The sequence below is a fragment of the Mytilus californianus genome, unplaced genomic scaffold (assembly GCF_021869535.1).
Source record: "Mytilus californianus isolate M0D057914Y unplaced genomic scaffold, xbMytCali1.0.p SCAF_12, whole genome shotgun sequence".
NCBI classification, from domain to species: Eukaryota; Metazoa; Mollusca; class Bivalvia; order Mytilida; family Mytilidae; genus Mytilus; species Mytilus californianus.
Window position 1 is genome coordinate 11,060,842 of NW_026262604.1, and position 24,594 is coordinate 11,085,435.

The window sequence follows — 24,594 nt, forward strand, 5'->3', positions numbered from 1 at the left end:
ATTTATCAATATTAGTATTTGGGTAGTTTTGGTTGAATATATGTTTTAAGATTGAAAATCCGAAAACTGGAAATGAAAAAATCTCGGTTATTGATGATTAAAACTATCGAATTGGGATCTAAATAGAATATACTATCTGATGTTTATCTTAAGAAGTCCTATAGTTATTAGTATTTAAAAAAAAATTAATTCTTGTGTAAAATGTGATTTGTAGAGAAAAATTGTGAAAAAATGGAAATAAAAAGCTCGGTTATTCATGGTTAAAACTTTTAACATAGGATCTTTATAGACAGACTATATTATCTTATGCTTATATGCATATGCATATGTTTTCCTATTGTTGTCGATATCAATAATAATCAACTTGTTGTGTGAAATATTTTGTTTTACGAACTAATTACATAACAAGAATGTGTCCATAGTACACGGATGCCACACACGCATTATCATTTTCTATGTTCAGTGGACTGTGCAATTGGGGTCAAAACTCTAATTTGACATTAAAATTAGAAAGATCATATCATAGGGAACATGTGCACAAAGTTTCAAGTTGATTGGACTTCAACTTCATCAAAAACTACTTTGACAAAAAACTTTAACAAAAAACTTTAATCTGAAGCGGGACAGACGGACGAACGGACCAACAAACGGACGCACAGACCGAAAAAACATAATGCCCCTAAGCAAGGATTTGTATAGTAAGTCTTACTATACAAATCCTTGCCCAAAGTGAGGGGCATAAAAAATGAAATTCTTAAAATCTTGGTTATTTCCAGTTTGATTTTTAAAAATGTAAAATGGAGAATGGAAACAGGGAATGTATCAAAGAGAAAACAAGGACACTATAATGGGTCTTTAACATAACAAGTAAAGTTGGGCTTCAGCTGACCCCTTAATTATTTTGTACACTAGTTCAGCGAAAAGAACACCACCCTAAACTCCAATACATACAAATGAACCAAAATTATAAAAAAAAAAAACACACAACAGGAAAACAAAGGCTAGAGGTTCCTGACTTTGGGTAGGTGCTGTGGCTGGGGTAAAACAGGTTGTGTGAGAACTCAACCCTCCCCTAGTTTCTCTAGACAATGTAGAATAAATAAACACACAGTAAAACTCAGTTTTAAAGAAGTGCATTTTGTGAAAGTTTGAAATTTGTATCTTATGTTTCTGTTATGTACATTTTCTTGTTTGTATTTATAGTAATTATACATGTAGGTATAATAAACAAAAAAATTATTGTGTTCAAAAATAACTGTAAATCAGTTTGGTTACTGACTTTGATTTTGTCATGTTTATTTGCTGGAAGAGTTATTTTTCTAGTGTCCTTGCATCGTCATTGATTGTAGTCCTTTTTTGTATATTTTTTCATTAGCTACTTTTTCAACATTTGAATTGCATAAAGTCACAGTTAAACACAGACTAATTTTATTTAGCAAGCTCTATCAATATCCACGTTTAATTTCAGATATATAAGCTTTTTAAATTTCGGAACATATACTAGTTCACTGAATTAGCATGAAATGTAGATCTGATATTGTTTAAGGCAATTTCAAGGGAAGCTTTGTCAATATGATTATAAGTTTACCTCAAGAGCTTGAATTTAAATAGTAATTGTACCAAAGTGATCCAATTTTGGATGTTGAAAATGAGATAAGCAGTGTTGAATGAATTGATGGGATCACTTCCTGGAGGAAGTGTTAATAGTAACAGCGCCTTATGTGTGTACCCTCTAAACCTGTTTGTGGTGGTCTGAAACATCAACCAAATGATGATGACAAAGAACTAACATGGGTTGTCTGCTGTATGAAAATATTATGATCAAAGATATATATATATATAAAAAAACATTACCAAGTTCCTTCTTTTAGATATCTCATTGAATTAATTTAATAAAAGGTAATCAGCTTTAGCCTAAAAACTGTAACAAAGTGGGCGACTTTTGGCCAGAGATAACGTTTAGATAGTCATGTCTAATCTGCAATTATGTCTGTTGGTTTTAGTTAGTCGTTTGGGTTGCTTTCTCATTGACTTTAAAAACCTCAAATCTCTCTTTATTCATAATTATACTCTATTAAAGAAATATCAATGATAAAGGCGCCTTTTTTTGCTTCCGGAATGTGCTGACCTGTATTCAACTCATTTGAACGAAACTTAGAAAAATATATAAAAAATACACCTCTTGCCTAAAGAATATAAATGTTTAGCTTTTAAGGTCTACTAAACTCTATCAGTGATCTCTTAAGTTTGGAAGTATGTTCGCTTGCCAGTGAAACCATAATTTATTGTAAAATCTCCCCACTTTAAAACATAAGAAGATGTTGTATGATTGCCAATGAGAAAACTTTCCACAAGAGAAAACAATGATGTGGGTGTGGATGTTAACAACTATAATAGCTCATCATTAAAATATAAAACTGTTAAGATAATAAATGGGAAAAAAATATGACAGACAGCAAACAATAACCAGCAAGTAATAAAAGGCCTCTTACTTGTGAAAAGCATATTCATAGTGTGCAAGGTTAACCGTGTTTGCGAGCACTCAACCCTCCCATGATCAGAAACAGTTTTGAAATAGCAAACAACATAAGAACAAATTGTAAAACTCAGTTGGAAAGGGCTGGACTCAAAGAGATCAGCACGGAGTATACAACCAATTAACAAAAAGACACTGAGTTATAATAGCTAGTTCAAAGCTAATTACAGTTGATGAATAAATACTGTTGGCACCGACTAAAATATAAATCAGTTCACATCCAATTAGCAACCAAAGTGAAAAGTGGATTCAGTGTTACAGCCAAAGCTTTATGTATATGGTGTGTCGAGAACTGAGATCATCGCTAATTACATGAGTAGCTATAGCTATTTATGTTTGCTTCAAGAAGCCTGAAATTTTCATTTGTGAAAAAATATTTAACATACAATCATTTAACACTCATCATTCTTTTTTTTTTATGAAAAACTTTGTTGGATTCTAAATCTTATCATGTTTGTTCCAGAAGGAAAATGAAAAACAAAAATATTGTTTCCTCATAAAGTTGTGGAAAAAAATACATTAAAGACTTTGAATTTCAAAATCTAAGTCTTGCAATAATATTTGTTTTATAAAGGACAAAACATGTGTTTCGAGAACCCCTCCCCAACAAAAAAATAACTGTTGGTGCCTTTAACACAGGGGCTGACTTCTTTTAAATACCGAGTAAGATTGTGACTAAGTACAGTTTACCATTTATAGGTTACATACCAACACTGTGGTGGTGAATTAGATTCTTGGATTGTAAAATAGCAGAACACAATCTCGGTCTATATCTTTATTCAAATATACAAATTTTGAGACGGGAAAGTGATGCATTTGTAATATTATTCTTTTAAATTGAGATATTTATGTATTGTAATGTTTTGTTCCAACTGTTTTGAAAAGTACAGAACATTTTTTGAATAAATTTACTTTTTCCAACTTTGGCAAATAAGGGGAAGCAACTCATAAAACCTTACTTTTACTACAAAATTTTTTGATTAATTACACCACTTTCCGCAAAATATATTTTTGTATAGTTTTAGTATGTTGTTCATAGATAGTAACAGACTTGTTTTTCAGAGAAAAACTTTGTGTTGCAATTAGTTGCGGGTTGTTCACTAAATTGACTAGATTCTATTTAAGGTTTTGATGTTGTACAAACTGGTTTAAACAAATTATAAATGGGAAAAGCTACTGCATAAATCTTATACATGTACATCGATTTCCAGACCTGGCCTGTTCCCAATTTTTTTTTTTGGAGGGTGCATATCTTCTTAGGCAAGAGGTTTTGGGGTGTACTTAGTGTTCTGGACATAATAAATATATATCATACTATATCCTAGTTGTCGTGTTCATTTATGCATTTGATGCATTTCGATATGCAAATATTGCCACCTTTTTGTGAATTTTTCACTTGGTTTATGATTATTAACAACCATTTTTTACACTAGATAATCACCTCTTTTGTGTTCAAAAAAGAGAGACTTAAAATGGTATTTGCTGCTTCCCTCAGAAGCCAAGCATATAGCAGTAAGGAGTAGGTGAAAAGACTGATCAATTTGGAGTCAGAATGATGTGTCCAGAGTAGGGTCTTCTTGTGTCTGTTACCTTGTAAGGTAGCTTGTTAAATTTAAACAGCGTATTGGACAGTACAAAGCAGGTAATATTCATACCACATAAATATCTAGGCTTATATGCAAGTATCAGTAATACTTGCTGCTGGATGTCAGGCAAACAATAGATTAATCAACAGACAGGAAATAGTATAACAACTTCACTTAAGTAATTTTGATTTTTTTTTGGCAGACCTCCCATTCAACCAATTAATATAAACAGAAAACAAAAAAATCTGTTTCCATTATTCTCACTCAATTTGAAAATTGTTTTTTTGATATAGACCCTCTTATTCAATCAAGCATAATAAACTGAAGAAAATAAAACAAATCTCACAACTTCCAAATGTTATGAGGCACTATCAGCTCACCTACTTACTGATGTAGTTTTCCATAAATGCGTTTTAAAACTGAAGCGTTCTGTAGAAGAACATATATTTCAAATGTCTATCCTTTCCCTTTTTTGACCATAACTATTTCAGTGTCTTGCAGCTGCCTGTGTGCATACCACGAGTAGAAATATTTGTGTAGTTGTTTGCATATCATGAGTAGAAAAATATTCTTTACTTCGACTGTGATTAACTTTAACTTTCATTAAAATAAAAAAAAAAGAATTGTCAGCCTTTGTTATTTATTTGTGCTGCTATAACAAACATCAGTTTGTGTAGTTATCAATCTTATATTGTCTTATATATTATAAATTTTGACTCTATATAGTTTAGATTTTATTTTTACCATTTTCAAATTTTTTTTCAGTAGGCTTTTTTTCTTGAGAAACGGCTGAATGTTTGCTTACCTGTAGTACATTTATTAATGCTTAAATGTTGTTGTTTTTTCTTATATTATACTACCCCCATGACACGGATCACATTCATTGAAAATTTAGTGGATTAAGTACTTAAAAAAAAATGCACTTCTTGGTTTCATTTTCTTTTGTTTTATTTAAGATTTTTATTTGAAAGCTTCATCTCATTCACTTGTGGAAGAATTAAGGCATTACTGGAGTGATGTTAAGTCATAAAGTAAAGATGTTCCATCAATTATTGCTGCAGTTAGATTTATTTTTAATTGACTCATCAACGTGGGGAATACTATATAATTCGTCTGGAAGAGTTGTTGTCCGTTATCGAGATCAAGTTATCTTTCTTCCTTCCAAAACGTAAACAAATGGTGGTTAAAATATACGTGAACGATATGCCAGATTTATAAGTTTTTTTGCCAGGAAAACGAAAACTGAAACGGTTTTTAAAGCTGAATGATTCAGTGGTTCATAGAAATAGAGCTTTGAAACTGTCGTTTGCTTAAGGTATATTACCGAATATAAGTCAACGCGATATACGGTGATGCAATTCCAAAAATTATCTTCTGACTCAATCAACCTACGTTATTGACACACGTTTTAAAGGTAAACTGCTTATTACTCTTTGAAAAGTTTATGAACGCTCAACCTGTGTTATTCATCTACATTTTATCAAAGTTTGACCGCATAATTTGCTACGGTTCCTGGGAGTTCAATGATCAAAACTACGGGGTAATGTTTGCTGTAGCACATGTTAAATTAATTCCGGTCAGCCAAACGTCTCGTGCAAATAAAATAATTTCGGCCAGGGAATCCCGCGAATAATAAACTAATAGCAACTCCTTTTCCATTCTATTCCAATATATAACCAGTAACAAACTTGACAAAAATGTGTATTTTTTAGCTTGTGTATTTTATTTTTATCCAGCCAGTTGTGACTAGACTTATAATCTGCATACATGGGAATACAAGTTTAAAGCCTCGCATGGTCTTAACTATTTTGAGAAATACAATTAGAAGTATTCTATACCTTGTCCCATTCACCAAGAACAGTTTTTCTCAGTCTTTAAGTATACAATATTTTGTGTTTATAGCTTCGAAAAAAGGCAAATTTCTTTTACTTCAAGCACATGACATCTCACATGATATTACGACGTAAGAAACGGAATCCCGATTTTTATTGGTCAACTGAAGGCCGCCTTCCAAGGTCAATTTATTTATAAGAGAGAATTAAAAAAAACGAAAAACAAGTGGAGATTTGCATGCAGTCTCATTTATGCACTAAATAAATTTTTTATCGTGGCTATTTGAAGGCACGATTGGAGAAATAATGACGCCACGAAAAGGTTGTCGCATCCGAAATACCGCCAGAAAACGACAACTTACAATGAAATATTGGATTAAATGCCTCTAAATATCTGCATTGATATGCAAGTGATCGCAAATGAGGTCACGGAAAATATATTTGTGATTTTCCCCGGAGAAGACCCTTGTTGAAACGTAAAAAAATCGAAATAAACGGCTGTTGAACTCACGTTGCTCCACGGAAAAAATTAATTATTCCCCCGGCTAGAACGCAGTACGATTGTACAAAACGAAGAATAGAAGCAAATTTCAAAATACGCTCATTGACTGGGTCAATGTTCTCGTTCATACGCCCTGTCGTTTCGTTGTGAAACCGATTATAAAAATACCGAAAAAACGATGCCCCAAGGACTCGTTGGTCCAATGGGAGGCGATGCCTAAAGGCATTGAGCACAAGCCAGGCGATGCCATAAGGTACCAATAAACAGTTAGGAAAAAATATTAAAATTTTCCCTCATAAATTTTACCATCCCCTTTTCATTGCCTTCTTGCAATATTAAGCTTACTGTTTGTGTCATATATGTGTATATTTATGTAATCAGAATCTTCCATAGGTTTCATATCCAGTATATAAAATGGTAAAATTTAATTTCTTTTTGGTGTATCCATGGCAACAATCTGCATTTTTTTGTTATAAAATATAGCAAAAAGGGGGAAAAGATGTCACATATTTCCCCAAAATTTGGCCAAAAATAGAATTTCAATCACTTCAAGTAATACCCTTTCTGAAATTGTTTACATATATCTTTCAATAAATCCAATGAAAATCATAGTGTTTCGTCTAATTTTTTGGTAAAATTGCGTCAAAAACTTCGTGTAGAAAAAAAGTGTTTTGTAAACATTTCATTGATTTCTGGACCGATGACCGGTCTAGCTGTAAAAATACAGATTCAAACAGAAAATAGCCCATAAAACATGTAAAAAAATAATCTTGATGTTCTTATAAACCACCTTTGAAGGCTAAATTAGTACTCAGCTGTCTAAAAATGAATTTTATTACACAATAACTTTCATATTTGAAAAATCCACCGGGGCCAAAATGCGAAACCAAACTCCTAACTGTGTATTGCTACCTTAATAGTAAATATTTGTTTTCAAATTCTCCCTTTTAACTAATTTTCTGTGTTTTGTTAGCTAAAACGAGTAAAATGGCCTTTTATTTTTGAAAATTGGTTGGGTAATGAATATTTTATGAAGGTTAGCAGTTGACACTGAAACGCTACAAAAACTGATTTAAAGAAAGGTGCCAAGTCAAAGTGTAAAATCTTGTTTCTACCTCAATTTTTGGCAAAATCTTAAAAACTATATCTCTTTTGTCAGTTTTTTAATGTTGAAAATCTTTATAAGACCTCTGATGATGCAAAATTGTACAAAATTTAACAATTTCAAGCATGAAAATGTTAATCTTTATGTTTAAAGTATACCAAAGACTTGATTAAAAAACTTGGTAATGGGGAATCAATTTCTTACAGCTGAATCAACTATACATTTAATATATGTCAAAATGTTAAATGAAATCTTGATAAAAATAATAATATGATATATTCGCAAGAAAAAATACAAAACATTCAATATTTAGGCTACTACATACTGCGCAAACCTTCAGAAGCAAGGGTTAAGCAAATAGAGTACAATTATAAGCCTTGTGTCAAAATGTCTAATATTGGTTGCTAAGGACTGTAAACAATAAAATTGACATGTATTGTCATTCTTAAACACTTAATCCCCTCAGAAGTTGATTTAGAATCTAAATATCAATAGATTTGTGGTATGAAAAGTCTTAAATTATACAATTCTGAGCTTGGTAAGTATGCCATAAGGTAGCAATAAACAGTTAGGAAAAAATATTAAAATTTTCCCTCATAAATTTTACCATCCCCTTTCCATTGCCTTTTTGCAATATTAAGCTTACTGTTTGTGTCATATATGTGCATATATATGTAATCAGAATCTTCTATAGATTTCATATCCAGTATATAAAATGGTAAAATATAATTTCTTTTTGGTGTATCCATGGCAACAATCTGCATTTTTTTTGTTATAAAATATAGCAAAAAGGGGGGGAAAGATGTCACATATTTCCCCAAAATTTGGCCAAAAATAGAATTTCAATCACTTCAAGTAATACCTTTTCTGAAACTGTTTACATATATCTTTCAATAAATCCAATGAAAATCATAGTGTTTCGTCTCATTTTTTTGTAAAATTGCGTCAAAAACTTCATTGTAAACATTGCATTAATTTCTGGACCGATGACCGGTCTAGCTGTGAAAATACAGAGATTCAAACAGAAAATAGCCCATAAAACATGTAAATAATAATCTTGATGTTCTTATAAACCACCTTTGAAGGCTAAATTAGTACTCAGCTGTCTAAAAATGAATTTTATTACACAATAAATTTCATATTTGAAAAATCCACCGGGGCCAAAATGCGAAACCAAACTCCTAACTGTGTGTTGCTACCTCAAGGCATCGTTGGGAATGAAAGGGTTTTAAGGAATGGTTAATAAATCTAACCAATCGTATTCCTTTGATCTAGTTTATAATAAATGGTGCTTGAGAAGTAATATGAATTTCCGAGAATTCTGACATTAAATTTTCGGTTATTAATATAGAACAAGTTGCTTTCCTTAAAAAACGAAATGCAATCGTGAACCTGATTGCTTCTTTTATTTGAAACATCATATAATTGATATATAAGAGGGTCCTTCATTTCTTTATTTTGTAATTTTTTTAGGCATTTTTTAAAAATAAACTGAAATTATTTTGCGAAGATTAAATTTATTGTTTTATTGATGGTGTATATGGTTCAATCATGATGTCGGATAGCTTTTGTTTCCTATGGTGTACAAAGAATAAACTCACCATTGATACCAATATGAAATAAATGCCAGTCTCACGTTTCGTCTACAAAAGACTCATCAGTGACGCTCAAATCAAAGTTAAAAAGGCCAAATGAAGAACAATTGAAGAGCATTGAGGTCCCGACTTTAAATATTACCGTCAAATTTGTTTCAATCACACATTCTTAAAAATATAAAATCGGCACATGTATAGGTTGCGCATTTGAAGTAAAATGGCGATATGAAAAATGTTTGTCGGCTGAAGATAAAAAAAGGATGGATTAGGAATATAAAACTTGCAATATTAATGCGGTTACTGATTACTTCCATTCATTAAAAGATTGCTGCTTTTGATTTAATTAGATTGGGTAGTAGGTAAAAAAAATAATTTTAAATGCTACGAGTAAATAGCGACTTCCGATAAGACTTCGTTGTTTATCATTGATGGTAAAAATAAAAGAACGGATCATATAAACCCGAAGTCAAATATAATAATCCCAAACGAAAAAATATAAACAAGCCTAAATTGAAAACAACTTTCAAACCTATGGTTGCGTCGGATAAAAACCGCAATTTTTATACGTGTGCATGCAAAACAAATTTCTTGTTAGAGGGGTCTTAATACAGCAGAAACCACATTTTCCAAAAGACCAAAAAAGCGAAAAAGTATATTTTTACAAAACGCATTTGACTAGCAGGTCGAACAACTGATGTTCTTAAACCCTGCTGACTGCCATTGACGATTGCCAAATAAACGGGTCACCAGATGTAACAAAATGGATCTAATAATCATTTATAACCAAACAGAAAACATTAAACTTGCGGAAAAGATGGTATACCGCAAACATGAGGTGCAAAAATTTGTACACCATATCCTGATTTCGACAATTAATGTTTCTTCAGTGATGTCAGGAATCGAAACGGTATTTGGAAGGCCATATAATTTACCTCAATTTAGGATAGACTCTTGAACTTTGAAAGAGTCGAAATAGGATGAACGGATCATATAAACCCGAAGGCAAATATAGTACAAGCCCAAACGAAAATAATATAAACAAGTCTAAATTGAAAACAACGTTCAAACCTATGATTGCGTTGGATAAAAACCGCAATTTTTATACGTGTGCATATATATATATATATATATATATATATATATATATGTTGTGTACAAGATGTAAGTTTGTACAAATTATAATTTGTACAGGGTTTTAAATTTGTACAAGTTATAAGTTTTTTGACACATACCTTTTTGTACCAGCTGATAAAAGTTTATCTTTTTAAATGTATCAATTTAATGTCTTATATTTAAATTTATATACTTCAACGTAACAATTAGTTCTACTCTCCTTGTCATCAAACTGGAAATAAGGACACCTGAATGGTTTAAATTCTAATTATATTTTTCTCCTTATAACAAAATCATATCCATAAAAAGTGTGTTTGTGTTTTTATAATATTTTTGTATCAAGGCTCAGTATTAGACTGTATCATGTAGTTATGGAAATAAGACAGAAATATGCGAAACAAAAGACTGTGTGTTTGCATATAATATAATCTGGTAGTTGTCTTTTATTATTTGACGAAAGGACTGATTTCCGCTGGTCAGTGTTTTGTTTACTGACAAAGGGGCGTGGTTAAGTTGCTTTCGTTTTTATTTGTCGGATAAACTCGGCTTACGGATAATATTTTTCTCACGAGTTCAGGGGGCAAATTCCTTTTACGGGAAGGATAAATAAAGCTAACCAATCGTTGACAGGTATCTGTCAAGTAGGCCAATTACATCAGAACTTATAGTAAATATAGTAATATGTCGTCTGTACAGTTGTAAAAAATGTAACATGTCCGACAGTTCTGACGACGATTTCGAAGGTTTTTCAGCACATGTGAGCCGTACAGACAAACACTCGCACAAAATGGTGCCGGTGACAATATTGAGATCAGTGATGTAGAAAGCGAACTTTCTGATAAAAATGAAGACCCATTTTTTCCTAATGTGAATAATGCCGGCGATGCCCCCAACAATGATGGGTGGCACGAAATTTTAATCTACTATGAAAGAGGTCTCCCCCATTTATTTACTCCAAGAAATAACACTGGACCACAAACTGTTTTAGGTATTGAGAAGGACCCTGTGGAATTTTTCCAACTTTTTCTAGGTGATAATCTTATTCAGAACATTATAGACAAAACTTATAGTTACGCCAATAAACAAATCAGGGATCACCCTGACCAAAATAAATCTGTAAATTATAATTTGTACAGGGTTTTAAATTTGTACAAGTTATAAGTTTTTTGACACATACCTTTTTGTACCAGCTGATAAAAGTTTATCTTTTTAAATGTATCAATTTAATGTCTTATATTTAAATTTATATACTTCAACGTAACAATTAGTTCTACTCTCCTTGTCATCAAACTGGAAATAAGGACACCTGAATGGTTTAAATTCTAATTATATTTTTCTCCTTATAACAAAATCATATCCATAAAAAGTGTGTTTGTGTTTTTATAATATTTTTGTATCAAGGCTCAGTATTAGACTGTATCATGTAGTTATGGAAATAAGACAGAAATATGCGAAACAAAAGACTGTGTGTTTGCATCATCCATTAGTGTTAAGCAGTTCATAAAACACTGATAACTTGTACAAAAAATCTGTACCAATTATAATTTGTACAACTTACAACTTGTACACAACATATATATATCTGATAGAATGGTTATTTTCATTCTCGATCGTGCACTTGTTTTCCTTTGATCTCGTCCTACAACTGTTCCGATACATTATACATATCATATTGGTAAGGACTATACAACAATGGTATTGTTTTTGATGAAAATTACAAATCAAATAGTATATACTAATATGAGGATGTGGTTTGGGGTTTTCAGAATAGGGAATAATGGATAAGTCAAAAAGTGCAGAATAAAGAGCAAAAAAAAAAAAAAAAGAATAAAGAAAGACGGACCAAAAATAAAGAATAGAGAAAGACGGACAAAAAAAATAAAGTATAGAAAATAACAAGTTGATAAAATATGAACTAAACAAATAGAAAAATTGCCTAAAAAATTAAAGACAACGGAAATATAGACCCAGTAGTATCGAAATATATTATAGAAAAACAAAGGATATGGGGTATCCATCCATGACACAAAATCAATACATGCACAGCATTATTGCTGTTCTTCATCTCAAAGTCACAGTGAGGCTTTCAACCAGAAGCAACAAAAAAAAACTCTCACCCCACTGCAAGTTTAAGACGGCCCCTAGCCGTTTGATTGTGCGTAACATAATGCAACTTGAAGTGACTTACCATAACTTAATCAAATATGTTAACAGTTAACTTTTATTCTCATTACTTTTCCTGTCAGTTACATGGTTACCTAGCCCATCCTATAACAGGCTATCTTTACAAAAGATACAGTCCATGGCCAAAAGATACTCGTCACATACATTTTTCGCTATATATTTTGTATAAAACTATTAATTATTGCCAATAGAAACAGAATTGTCACAGGTTTATTTTGTTCGTTTATTTATATTTTTTTTCTCATTTTCCAGAAATTTGCTCTAGATAATTAACCAAATTAAATTGTAAAAAGTAACTATCCATGTTCACATCAGGAGGAAACAAAGACAATCAAAGAAACAAGTATCAATAAATAAACTTCAGACAATTCTTGGTCTTTTCCAGGAGAACGATGCCTTAAGGCATCGCCGCTCGTGCGCCGAACGATGCAACAAGGCATCGCCTGTCGGAGGCCGAACGATGCAACAAGGCATCGAGGATTTGTAAAAATGGTCATGTTCAGTAACAGAGCTGCCTGTGCCGTCCCACCTTATTATTGCATAATAAAGTTATGTATTTATAAAACTGTTTGTTTCATAGTACGTTTTTAAATAGTTCTTGTTCATGGTCAATTGAAAATTACAAAGAAGTACTGTAAATTCAGAAATTATTGCGATGTTTTTATTATTGCGGAAAATGCGACAGGGTTGCAATCGCAATAGTTTAAACTCGCATTTTGAATTTTTTTATAAGAATTATACAGATTTTTTTTTCACTATCGCAAAAATTAATAAAAATCGCATTTTAGTCTAAAATGACAAAATCGCAATAATAAATGCACGCAATAATTTCTGAATTTACAATAGTCGATATTCGAGTGATTTATTTTTTTCAACAACGGCCGCCATTCTAGTGCAATGATGGTTACACATGTCAGTCGTACAGAAACATATTGTGATGCTTACTCGGTGTTTTTTCAGTAACTTTCAACTGATGCACAGTCATTGCTAATTCTCCCATTAATATAATCTGGTAGATGTCTTTTATTATTTGACGAAAGGACTGATTTCCGCTGGTCAGTGTTTTGTTTACTGACAAAGGGGCGTGGTTAAGTTGCTTTCGTTTTTATTTGTCGGATAAACTCGGCTTACGGATAATATTTTTCTCACGAGTTCAGGGGGCAAATTCCTTTTACGGGAAGGATAAATAAAGCTAACCAATCGTTGACAGGTATCTGTCAAGTAGGCCAATTACGTCAGAACTTATAGTAAATATAGTAATATGTCGTCTGTACAGTTGTAAAAAATGTAACATGTCCGACAGTTCTGACGACGATTTCGAAGGTTTTTCAGCACATGTGAGCGGTACAGACAAACACTCGCACAAAATGGTGCCGGTAACAATATTGAGATCAGTGATGTAGAAAGCGAACTTTCTGATAAAAATGAAGACCCATTTTTTCCTAATGTGAATAATGCCGGCGATGCCCCCAACAATGATGGGTGGCACGAAAATTTAATCTACTATGAAAGAGGTCTCCCCCATTTATTTACTCCAAGAAATAACACTGGACCACAAACTGTTTTAGGTATTGAGAAGGACCCTGTGGAATTTTTCCAACTTTTTCTAGGTGATAATCTTATTCAGAACATTATAGACAAAACTTATAGTTACGCCAATAAACAAATCAGGGATCACCCTGACCAAAATAAATCTGTTTGGTCATTTCCAACCATTGTAGAAATGAAAGCATTTTTTGGGATGACATTTGTAATGGGGATTGAAGTGAAAGCAGATATCAAGTCATATTGGTCAACTGATTGTCTTGAGACACCCTACTTTGCAACAATAATGACTCGTAGCCGGTTTCAGCAAATATGAGATACATGTATTTGCATTTCTCTGATTCCAACAATAACATTCCACAGCTTGGTGAACCTAATTATGACTGTCTATACAATGTAAGATACTTCATGAATTCTTTTAATGAGCAAATGAGAAATCAATATGTACCTAAACGGTAAGTTTGCGTTGATGAATCCATGATTCCTTTTAAAGGCAAAGTTGATTTTAAACAATATATGCCTGCTAAGCCTTCAAAATGGGGTATCAAACTATGGGTGTTAGCAGAATCGGACAGTGGTTATTTGTCCTTCTGTGAAATATACAGTGGCAAGAAAGATCGTCCGGTACAAGGGCTAGCCGGTTGTGTTGCAGAGTCCTGTGTTGAAGGTGCTGGTTTAGTTGGCCAGGATTATCATGTATCCATGGATATCTTTTTCACAAACCCTGCATTATTTGTTGATCTGTTTCATAATTTAAACACTGGTGCGTGTGGAACTGTTCGTAAAAACGGAACGTAGAAAGGGTCTTCCTAAAGAAATTATGATTAAAAAACCTACTGGAGTAAATGAGAGGGGTCAAAGTCAGTTTCGTCAAAAGGGGACAATTGCAGCCACGGTTGGAAAAGAAAATTGTCTCAGTCATATCTACTGTCCATGACAACACAATGACTGAGGTCAACAGGTAAAGCCAAAATGAAGGGCTTTTCTTAAGGCAACCAGTACCATGTCCTCAAATGGTAAGCGATTATACCACATACATGGTTGGAGTTGACAGATGTGATCAATACATACAAAATTATGTATTTAATCACAAAACTTTGAAGTGGCCTTAAAGAGTCTTCTTCAAAATGATGGAAATAATTAAGTTCAATGCGTTCAGATTATTCATATTGTCACCGAACCATCAACCCGACCCTTCAAAGTCCTCGATAACATTTCTATAATTTTCAGACTGTAGCAACAGGTCTTATTGCTGGATACACAACAAGAGATAATCGTAGGCGGGAGACCATCAAATGAACCGTTGAGGATCAGACTTACTCACAGGCATCTCCCTGCTGACTTGGAGAAGAAGAGATGGTGTCATGTCTGTTGGGCACGTGTTGCAAAGGGTGCCCAGGAAAAAAGGTCGCAAACTAGATATGGATGTATGGAGTGTCGAAAGCATTTGTGCCTTCCAAAGTGCTTCACCGTATACCACTCTGTCAAGAATTATAGTTCATAACTGTTCACTGTTTCAGAACTGCCATCGTTTTTTGTTAATTGAAGTTTAAAGCTGAAGTTTAAAGTGATTTTTTGAAGATGAACAATACAGTCTTTCAATTAATGACATGAAAATTAATCGCAAGATAACTATTTTACACAATCATCATAGGAAATATAGATGGACATTACATAAGGACAATGTATAGTAATACTTTTAGTTTAAAAATATAGTGCAACTTCAATTCAAGTTTGAACATTGAAGTTTATTTCAAGTAAAATTCAAAAAATGAAGATTTTTAATCATAATATATTGAATATTGAAGTTTAATTGATACGTATATATATTGTATATGAAGTTTAAAATTATTTATGAAAATTCATGAAATTAAGATTTATAATCATAAAAGTCTGAATTTAATTCAATTCTTGTGAATTTTAATCATTCTTTCTCCCTTGTTCTTCTTTTAGGCCTTAACAAAAAAATATCTGTGTTTCCGGTAACATCATTTTGAAAAATAGGGTCGGTAGGTCGGATTTTTTTTTTTTTTTGACATTTTAAACGAAATCCGGAAAATTATCATGGTTTTTCCAAGTCCGGGTCCGTAATTAGTTTCTAATACCGGAAGTGCGGCCATTTGCAATGTTTTTGAAGCACCTGCTGTGCATATTTCTTGGTTTTTAACCTATTTGGAATACCTTTTGACATAAATAAAATGTTTTACTGGCTTCCTGTGCCAGTAGAAGCAAGTTAGATAAATAATTATGTCGATTAATAGAAGCCTGTGTCAAAAACAGGGTCGGTTGATACCATTTATTTGAAGATCCAATAAAAAAATTAGGGTCGGGTTACCGGAAACACAGATTTTTTTATTTTTTTTGGCCTTATCTATAATTTCATTTTCCCATTTGAATTGCATTTATAGAATTCTCGAACAAACAAAGACAACCCGAGATTATTTCAAAAGTAATTTTGGTTGCAATGTACACTTTTAATCACACAAGCAATGTGCTAAGCAAGACAACTCCAACTTCGATTTATCAAGTGATTGCATTATAAGTGTAAAATGGCCGCCGAGGAATTGGACAGGATCATTTGTCAGTCGTGTTTATTTAGACTTATAAGTTAAAACTTCGACTGTGGAATAATAATTTCCACACAACTTTGATTGAGAAACACTCGAAATTGATAACGCCCGTTTAAATGTGAATTAAGCAGATGAAAGGCAATAAAAAAAAACGGTCACAAAAAAAATGATATTATCCAACGTCATTTTTCTCGCACAAAAGGGAAAAAAAAACCATAATATTGGTATTGTCATGTAAAATTAACCATTTTGCTACGATCCTTTAATACAAAAGTGTAATACCGTCGAGTTTGACATCGATTTGCTGAGAAACAACGAAGATACAAACGTATTTCCAAAAATGTCACCTTTTCTCCCTGCACATGGCAAATTAATTCAGGCCATGCTAACTGCGCGCAAAATTTGAACAGGCCACATAATGTCGCGGAAAAAAACAAACCAGTAAGGAAAGTGTTAACACATGGTTTGTTAAAATCTAACCATAAAAGCTTTCAATTTTTTCTTGGAAAACATGTAGTTTTAAATGAAACATAAAGAAAAAATTGTAAATAACGAATACTTTTGGCCATACACTACAATTGTATAATATGTTCCAAACTGAGTCATTCCCAAGGTCGCACTACGAGCGTGTTATCATATTATTGACAAACTGAGCCGGTATCTTTCATTTCCTTAAGAACTCAGTAGGGATATAAATGTGTTAATTTCGCGTTTGAGTTCCGATCAATATAATACATAATTAAGATCAACAAACAGATCCCATGATGCACTAGTCTCGTCTTAATTATTAACTCACGTAGTCAGAAAGTTGACAACGGGATTTAGGCCGTACCTGTTGTTAGTGAAGCAATAAGTGAACACAACAGGGTCCAGTTTATATAATCTCTTGTTTAAATATATGAAAAAACGTATAAAACATGGCAAAATCCGTATCACATGCCTTGAAAAAAAACATTGTCAACCTTGGCTTCGCCTCGCTTGACAATTTTTCCTCTGGGTAACAATCTGCTCTATCACCATCTCAGCTTTGTGTTATGTATATATAGTTACAAATGAACCTGTTTTATACGATGGTCTGGATGGGGTTTACAGAATAGAGAATAATGGGCAAAAATTACAGAATAAAGGGCCAAAATAATATAGAATTATAGAGAAAAATAGACAAAAAAAAAAGAATAGAATAGATATTAATGGTGTGCTGAAATATACAGAAAAGACGATAATGGGCCGAAAATATTAAAAATGCAGAAAAACGAGCTTAAAAATTAAAGAATACAGAAATGAAGGACCCCATCCACACGCTCATACATGATTGCACGATAGCCGGTAACAAGATGTGGTTAGTTCTGCTACAGTTCTACAGTTTACTTACCTGGGCCGTTGGCCATCTAAAGAATAAATCTTCAACCATTGGACTTATCCGATATAAACGATAATGTGCTCTCCGATCTTCTTGTGGTATTTGATTTGAATAATAGCAAGAGTTTTCAAATTGTACCCATAATTTCTCACATCCTAGAGCTGAAACTAAAATATTTGAAAGATTACAAAGAGGTTATGGACTTGTAGATGACTTGGCTTTTTTGATAACAAGATTAACAGATGCGGATCCAAGATTTTGAAAAAGGGGGATCCAACCAACATGGCAACGTAGGGAATGGGACTTGTAGAAAGTAAGGATATGCAATACCCATGCATTTAGTTCCATAAAGGAGAGGGGAGGCGACCCCCACCCCTAAATCCGCCTCTGATTAACTTTGGTATCTTCAAATGTATAGATTGAGCGTTATTTTCATTTTTTAGATATAATATGTGATATTGACATACACAAATTTCTTACCAAGTACTGCCCGATAGTTATATATTATCAATCATTGGTTTCTCCAACGAGAGGGTGTTTCTCAGCTACATCGTAGCCTACAACCTCATCGAAGGACGAATGATTAATTATGAAAAGTATTTCCAAAAAAAACTGTTAGTTTTTCTCTGAATAGAACTTATCTCAAGATAGAAAATGTGTAAAAAATACCGTGATAAATAAAGTAATAACTTAAGTGATATTTCAGGTATGTCTAATGAGTTTTTAAGAGTTTCTATTTTTAAACCAAAACTTGCCCATTCCACCAATGCCCTTTAGACTCTCTCTGGACTTAACACATCAAATTGAGATAACACCAACAAAAAATATTTTTAGAAAGAAGGTTGACCAATCAGAATTCGAGCTATATATAATTTATCTTTCACTGAGATTAACATTGCCATTTCTGCATGAGAAAATGAAATAATTTACGGTTGACCTACTTGAAGGACTGCTACGAATGATTTTTACAACAGAAATAGACGTATTATACACCATTTTGTAGATATTTTAATATAAATTTACGACATAACAGTGAGATATGAAAGATCCAAGCAAGACTTGATTATTCAGATGGTATTTGATAATGAATAATAAATATACATTCGTATCGCCGTAGCGACGTTACGTGATAAATGAATGTCCCGAAGGTTTGTATGGTACGTTCCCGGAGTAATATTACATTCCTCCTCAACTTTAAATTAGAAAATAACTATATAAATGTTAATTAAGTTGTATACAAGAGGCTGTCACAGTGACAGACAACCGGATTTTCCTGCAGAGGTCGAACTCTGAACAGTTGAGCAAGTATGGACACAACATATAAGCTTAAAACAGCTCTAAATTTGGATTGTGATTGAATATTTGACACAGCATAGGTTTGTGACACAAAATGAATGTGGTCAAAGAACTGAAAAATTTGAAATTGTACATTTACCTATTATGGTCCAATATCCAAAATCTAAGTACATTGTTAGAATCAGCATATCAAAGAATCCCAAGAATTCAATTTTTGATGAAATACTTATTCATTAAATAATTTCTGTTCAAAGGGAAATAACTCAAACTAAACAAAAGACCAAATGACATAGAAATAACTTATCAATTTATGTTCAAAGGGAAATAACTCAAATTCATAAGATAAAAATTAATTATTAATGTATGTTCAAAGGGAAATAACTCAAATTCATATAATAGAAATAAATTTTGCTACTGAAAGGTCTACAACTCAACAACTAGAACAGCTAAAATCGTGAAAATTGAACATGACCTTCGTTTAGTCACAGGAAACAACATATCTAAATTTGAAAAGATTTTGTCAAATCGTTTTCATGTAGATTTCAAAAATCCGGTTATAAAGTTTGTATATATGAATTAAATTATCACAGTCTCTATAATGTTCACTTATGTTTTTGTAACAAACGTAAAGTTTAATTCTTCCTGAATATGCCTGCGATCACATAACATAATCTCTAAAATGTTAAGTTGCTCGTCTGTCTCTTTTTGATCTATCACCTGGCTCTTCTGATTGATTATTCTGACTACTGTTATTTCTTTAAACCTCTATTAGTTGATTGTAATGATGTTGTTGTCTGGTTTTCCAAAGTGTCTTGCGAGGGTTCCTTTCTTCCGTCCTCCGCCCCCTTCAGCGCATGTCTTACGGGGGCTCCTTTCTTTCGTCCTCCGCCCCCTCTCGCGCCTGTATTGCAGGGGGTGCATTTTCTTCATATTTTTGTATCGTCTGTCTCTTTCATTTATATCATCGTACAAATGTTCATTCTTTTCAGCCTTTCTCTGTAGAAACTCTAATTGTGTCCTAATCGGTCGGTTATAACCGTTAATTAGAGCTTTGTACGGTGATATTATTGTAGTTTGGTGTGGTGTTGAACAATTACCCATAATCAGCACCTGCTCAGCTGTTGCACTGTCTTTCCTTTGTAGATTTTTGTTTTGTTCTGTTTTTGGTAATGAGTTTAATTTTTACTCTGCCCTGATCTGTTACTATCGCTACATCTTTTTCTGTGTCGGATATCCTTAAGTGATTTGGTCTAGCAAAAGAACTATCAGCTCTGATCTGGGTAAATATGCGCAATTAATTTCAGGTAGGCGTTAATGGTAGCCTTTTCCTAAATTTCTCTGCTCATATCGTAACTTGGATATGTATGATATGGCTTGTTTCGCAGCTGAGGCATTTTCACATATGTGGTTCAATTTTCTGGGTACGAGTGAGATTCATTTTTCCGTAAATTAGCACACCCAGAACATCCTTTCGTGATGCGTTTCTCGAGGTAAACATTCCCTCTTTTCACACAATAAATTCTTTGAAAATTTAGTTTTTTGCATACATTTAATAGCTCCATAGTTTTTACACCTTTATTCTATAGTCCTCTCTCTCCAAATCAGCACAAATGGTTAAGCCCAGTCACTTGTTAAAAATTGAAACATGTCCAATATCACTACAGAGATTTTTTGTTAACCTTTTCAAGGCGAACGATGCCTTGAGGCATTGCCGCTTATGCGCCGAACGATGCCTTCAGGCATCGTGGAATCGTGAAAATGGTCGTTTTCAGTTAACGAGCTTCGTGCTCCGCCCCCTCTTACTTTAGCATAATAATGCGATATATTCTGAAAACGGTTGGTTTCAGTATTTCTATTACGTTATATTTTGATTCAGGAAAGTAGAAGAGAATAAGGAAACGCGGAAAATCGAGCGATTTTTTTTTCTTCAAAATCTGCCTCTATTTTCGTCAATGTGGGACAAACCATGGCGAAACTTATCAGTCGTACATTAAAGTATTTTGATGTTTAATCAACTTTTTTCAAGAGGAAACAAAATAAGTACATCGTTAATAATTCTTACGTGTCTCAAAGCTTGTAAAAGAATTAAATTTTCCGGTCGTTGTGTTTATTGACACTGACAAGGGGCGTGGTTTCAATACTTTCGATTTTCCGATCATACTTTTCACATTGTTTCGAGAGTCATATTCTTCTAAGGAAAACCTAAATAAAGCTAACCAATCGTGTTCCTTCCTTGTAAAATTACGTCAGACTTGTAGTAAAAATTTACCTATTTTTTAGTAAACGGCGCTTGTGAAGTTGAGAAGAATTGAGAGTTCTGACGATGATTTTTTCAAGTTTTCAGTTGTTAAAATTGAACAAGCAAGTTAACGATATCGCATAATGCTTACTATCAATGTAGCAGGTAACTATGTTGACAACCGTAATGTGGAAAATGAACTTTTTGGAGATAAAACATTATCCTTTCTGTGCACATACATTTGTTTGCCTTCAGAAGTGTAAGCAAAGGTGGTAATATCTAACAGATCACGATGTAGGAATTATCTCGATGACAAAAAAATGCAATTACTTTAAAAGAGGGCTCCCTATCCATAAAATCAGTAAAATACAGAATCATCATGCTCCTGGGAAAGAACCTGTTCAAAGTTTTAAAACCTTTCTAAGTTACAAAACCTGGGACTATAATGATTATAGTATAATAGTCCCAGACAAAACTGACAGCTTTGCCAAACAAATTTATCCAGGATCACTTTAGCAGTACATGCAGTAGTAGAATTTTGTTATTTTGAGAATTCGGTGTTGATAGCAGAATTTTGATGGTCTCTATTAATTTTATTCACAACTTATACAGATTCTGTCGATAAAGAGTTTTTATTGCCATAAATATACATCCGTACATGTATCGTATAGAAACCTGTCTATTGTTGAGGCAAAGGCTGTATGTTGACTTCTAGATGTTTTTCTGGCTGGGACATGTCATTGGATTGATGTGTCATTGAGATAGGCAAGGCGATATCCAACAACTTTTTTCCATATAAACATGATAAAGTATACCAATCATCTTCCTAGTGAAATGTGATTTGACTTTTAAGAAGTATATATACTAAACGGGGTATTAATCTATGCCTATGGGCTTTATTTGTATCATACCTGGGGTAAATTTCAATCTTACATGTATTGTAATACCTGTATATATAAATAAAAAATATACAGTAGAAGGTTTACTGCTAGTTGCTTTAAAAAAAAATCAAATCGTGTCTCTAGGGGGCTTTTTCAGTTCCACAGGGGTGTTGTGTTTATATATTTTTCCACAAAAATGTTAAGTAGTGCATTAAAAAGTTATTATCAGTACAATGGAAAAGGAGAGGTGTTCCTGATGATGACAATAAAAAGCTTAAGATACAACCTAGGAGGCTATAATAGGTTGTTTTTTAAAGGAACAATATCTAGTATCTAGACTTTAGTAGAAACGAAAAACTGTGTTTGACTGTTAATTTTAATGTACAGATCAATTCAGTATGCATTCACTATACTTGTACATGTTTAAGGGCAGTTCATATGCCAAACAAAACTGTTCGCTAATTGTATTGCATAAGACCACACAGTAGTTCGTAAGGGAACACATGCAATATTTATATATATTACTGTGTGCAAAGAAATTTTAATTAAATAAAATCCCATGTATACTTACTCTATTTTTTTATACCTGTTAAGATAGGTCTTTATTGTTGCTGTTATTTCTTTTTTTTCAAATTCAATTAAGAAGCTGGTTCTTGGGACTTATCTATGTCTATATTCATAACTCTAATTGAATTTTAAATTCAGGCATATTATAATTACATGACCACTTTCATTGGAAACAGATAAACAAGTCAAGAAAATTTAACATGAACTAAGAAAAAATAGATAATATATTGTAACCTTATTGTGTAAGGAATGGATCTATAATTAGCAAAACATAAAAGTTGAAAATTTGGTTTGTTTTATTTATAGAATTGGTACTCCTGTAGAAATAAAAAAAAAACATTATTTGTTTTAAATATTCAGATATTCAATCTAAAGTCCTGTCAACTTATTATTAACACTTTCTTTACCGGATTGAACTGGATTGAGCGTCTCTATGACATTATAGATATTGCACGCGACCGTCATCCGCCCGAATTGATTTCAATAAAAGTGCGTGTTTTTTTGTTGTCATTTCGGACATTTCGTAAACCGACATGTTGATGCTTTTCCTGGAGCTGGCGTGCGATTGTTAATTAAACATCGATAAGTGCATATTACAGTAACTGTTCTGTCGTATTTTTTTCCGTTTATACATATAAAACATATATTTAATTTGAGTAAATCTATGAAAAAATTAAGTGAATTCGTCAAAAACGGAACTTTTTAGCGGAGAAATCTCTTTATAAAGAATCATATTCGCGTATTTTCCGTTAAAATACCTTCATCAAACAAATTGGCGACGACTTATTTTAATCATTCAAACAGTTGTGTAAAGGAAAGTGTATGCCGTATGGTCCACGTCTCACGATCATCATAATATTTTGTCAGCGTCCAACATTCATCTGCAGCCATTGTTGACCATGACTCGATTTGGAATCGGCTTTCCCGAGTTATTTATATAAATAGGTCACTTTCTAAACACAACAATAAGTAGCGTAAAAAGCAGGTCTTGTCCATATTTCAGCATAAAAATCACCTGATTTTTTTTGAGGAAATTAAACAGAAACGGTCTCTTGATTTTCTAGAAGTCTGAATATAAAATGTTTACTTTGACTTTTCTATCATTGGAATTATGAATTTATGGTTGCATATGTTTTACACTAGTGACCAGATACTTTTAGGATTTATTTGAAATATTATCTGAACTTACTAAAGCACTAGGACTTTTCAATTTGGAATGGAAATTTCTTAAACAACACCCAGGTTTTTCAAAATATTTCTTGAAAATAAAATTTGGAATTTACCTCTTTTATTTAATTTTGTCAGAGTATATGTCTCTGATTTTGTTACCTCCCCCCCCCCAACCCCAACCCCAAAAAAAAAATAAAAATGAAAAATAAAACACTTACACCTAATAAGAGACAGCCAGATACAATATATTTACTGTCTATGACATGTTACTTTGAGCATTAAATATAGAATCTAACATTCCCCTTATTAATTATGCAAAACTTATGATTTCCTAATACAGCATTAAAGCTATCTGACACCTGTGACCTAATATATATATATGTATATATATATATATATATATATATACCAGAGCCTAAATGACACAGAGTTTGGAATATTTTTTCTAATAATTTCTGCTTTTAAGTTTGATACTTACATCCTTACATCTGTACATTTTTTTTTTTTTTTTTT

The 24,594-nt window shown here is 32.6% G+C and overlaps 1 protein-coding gene across 1 annotated transcript in view; it reads right to left on the reverse strand.

The window, feature by feature from the left end:
* Positions 1 to 24,594, reverse strand: part of LOC127721359 (perlucin-like protein) — a 126,635-nt gene that overhangs the window by 56,046 nt on the left and 45,995 nt on the right. Inside the window, exon 3 of the mRNA XM_052228117.1 lies at positions 17,941 to 18,095. Within this exon, the coding sequence (XP_052084077.1) occupies positions 17,941 to 18,095 (155 nt within the window). The remainder of the gene's footprint in view (positions 1 to 17,940; positions 18,096 to 24,594) is intronic.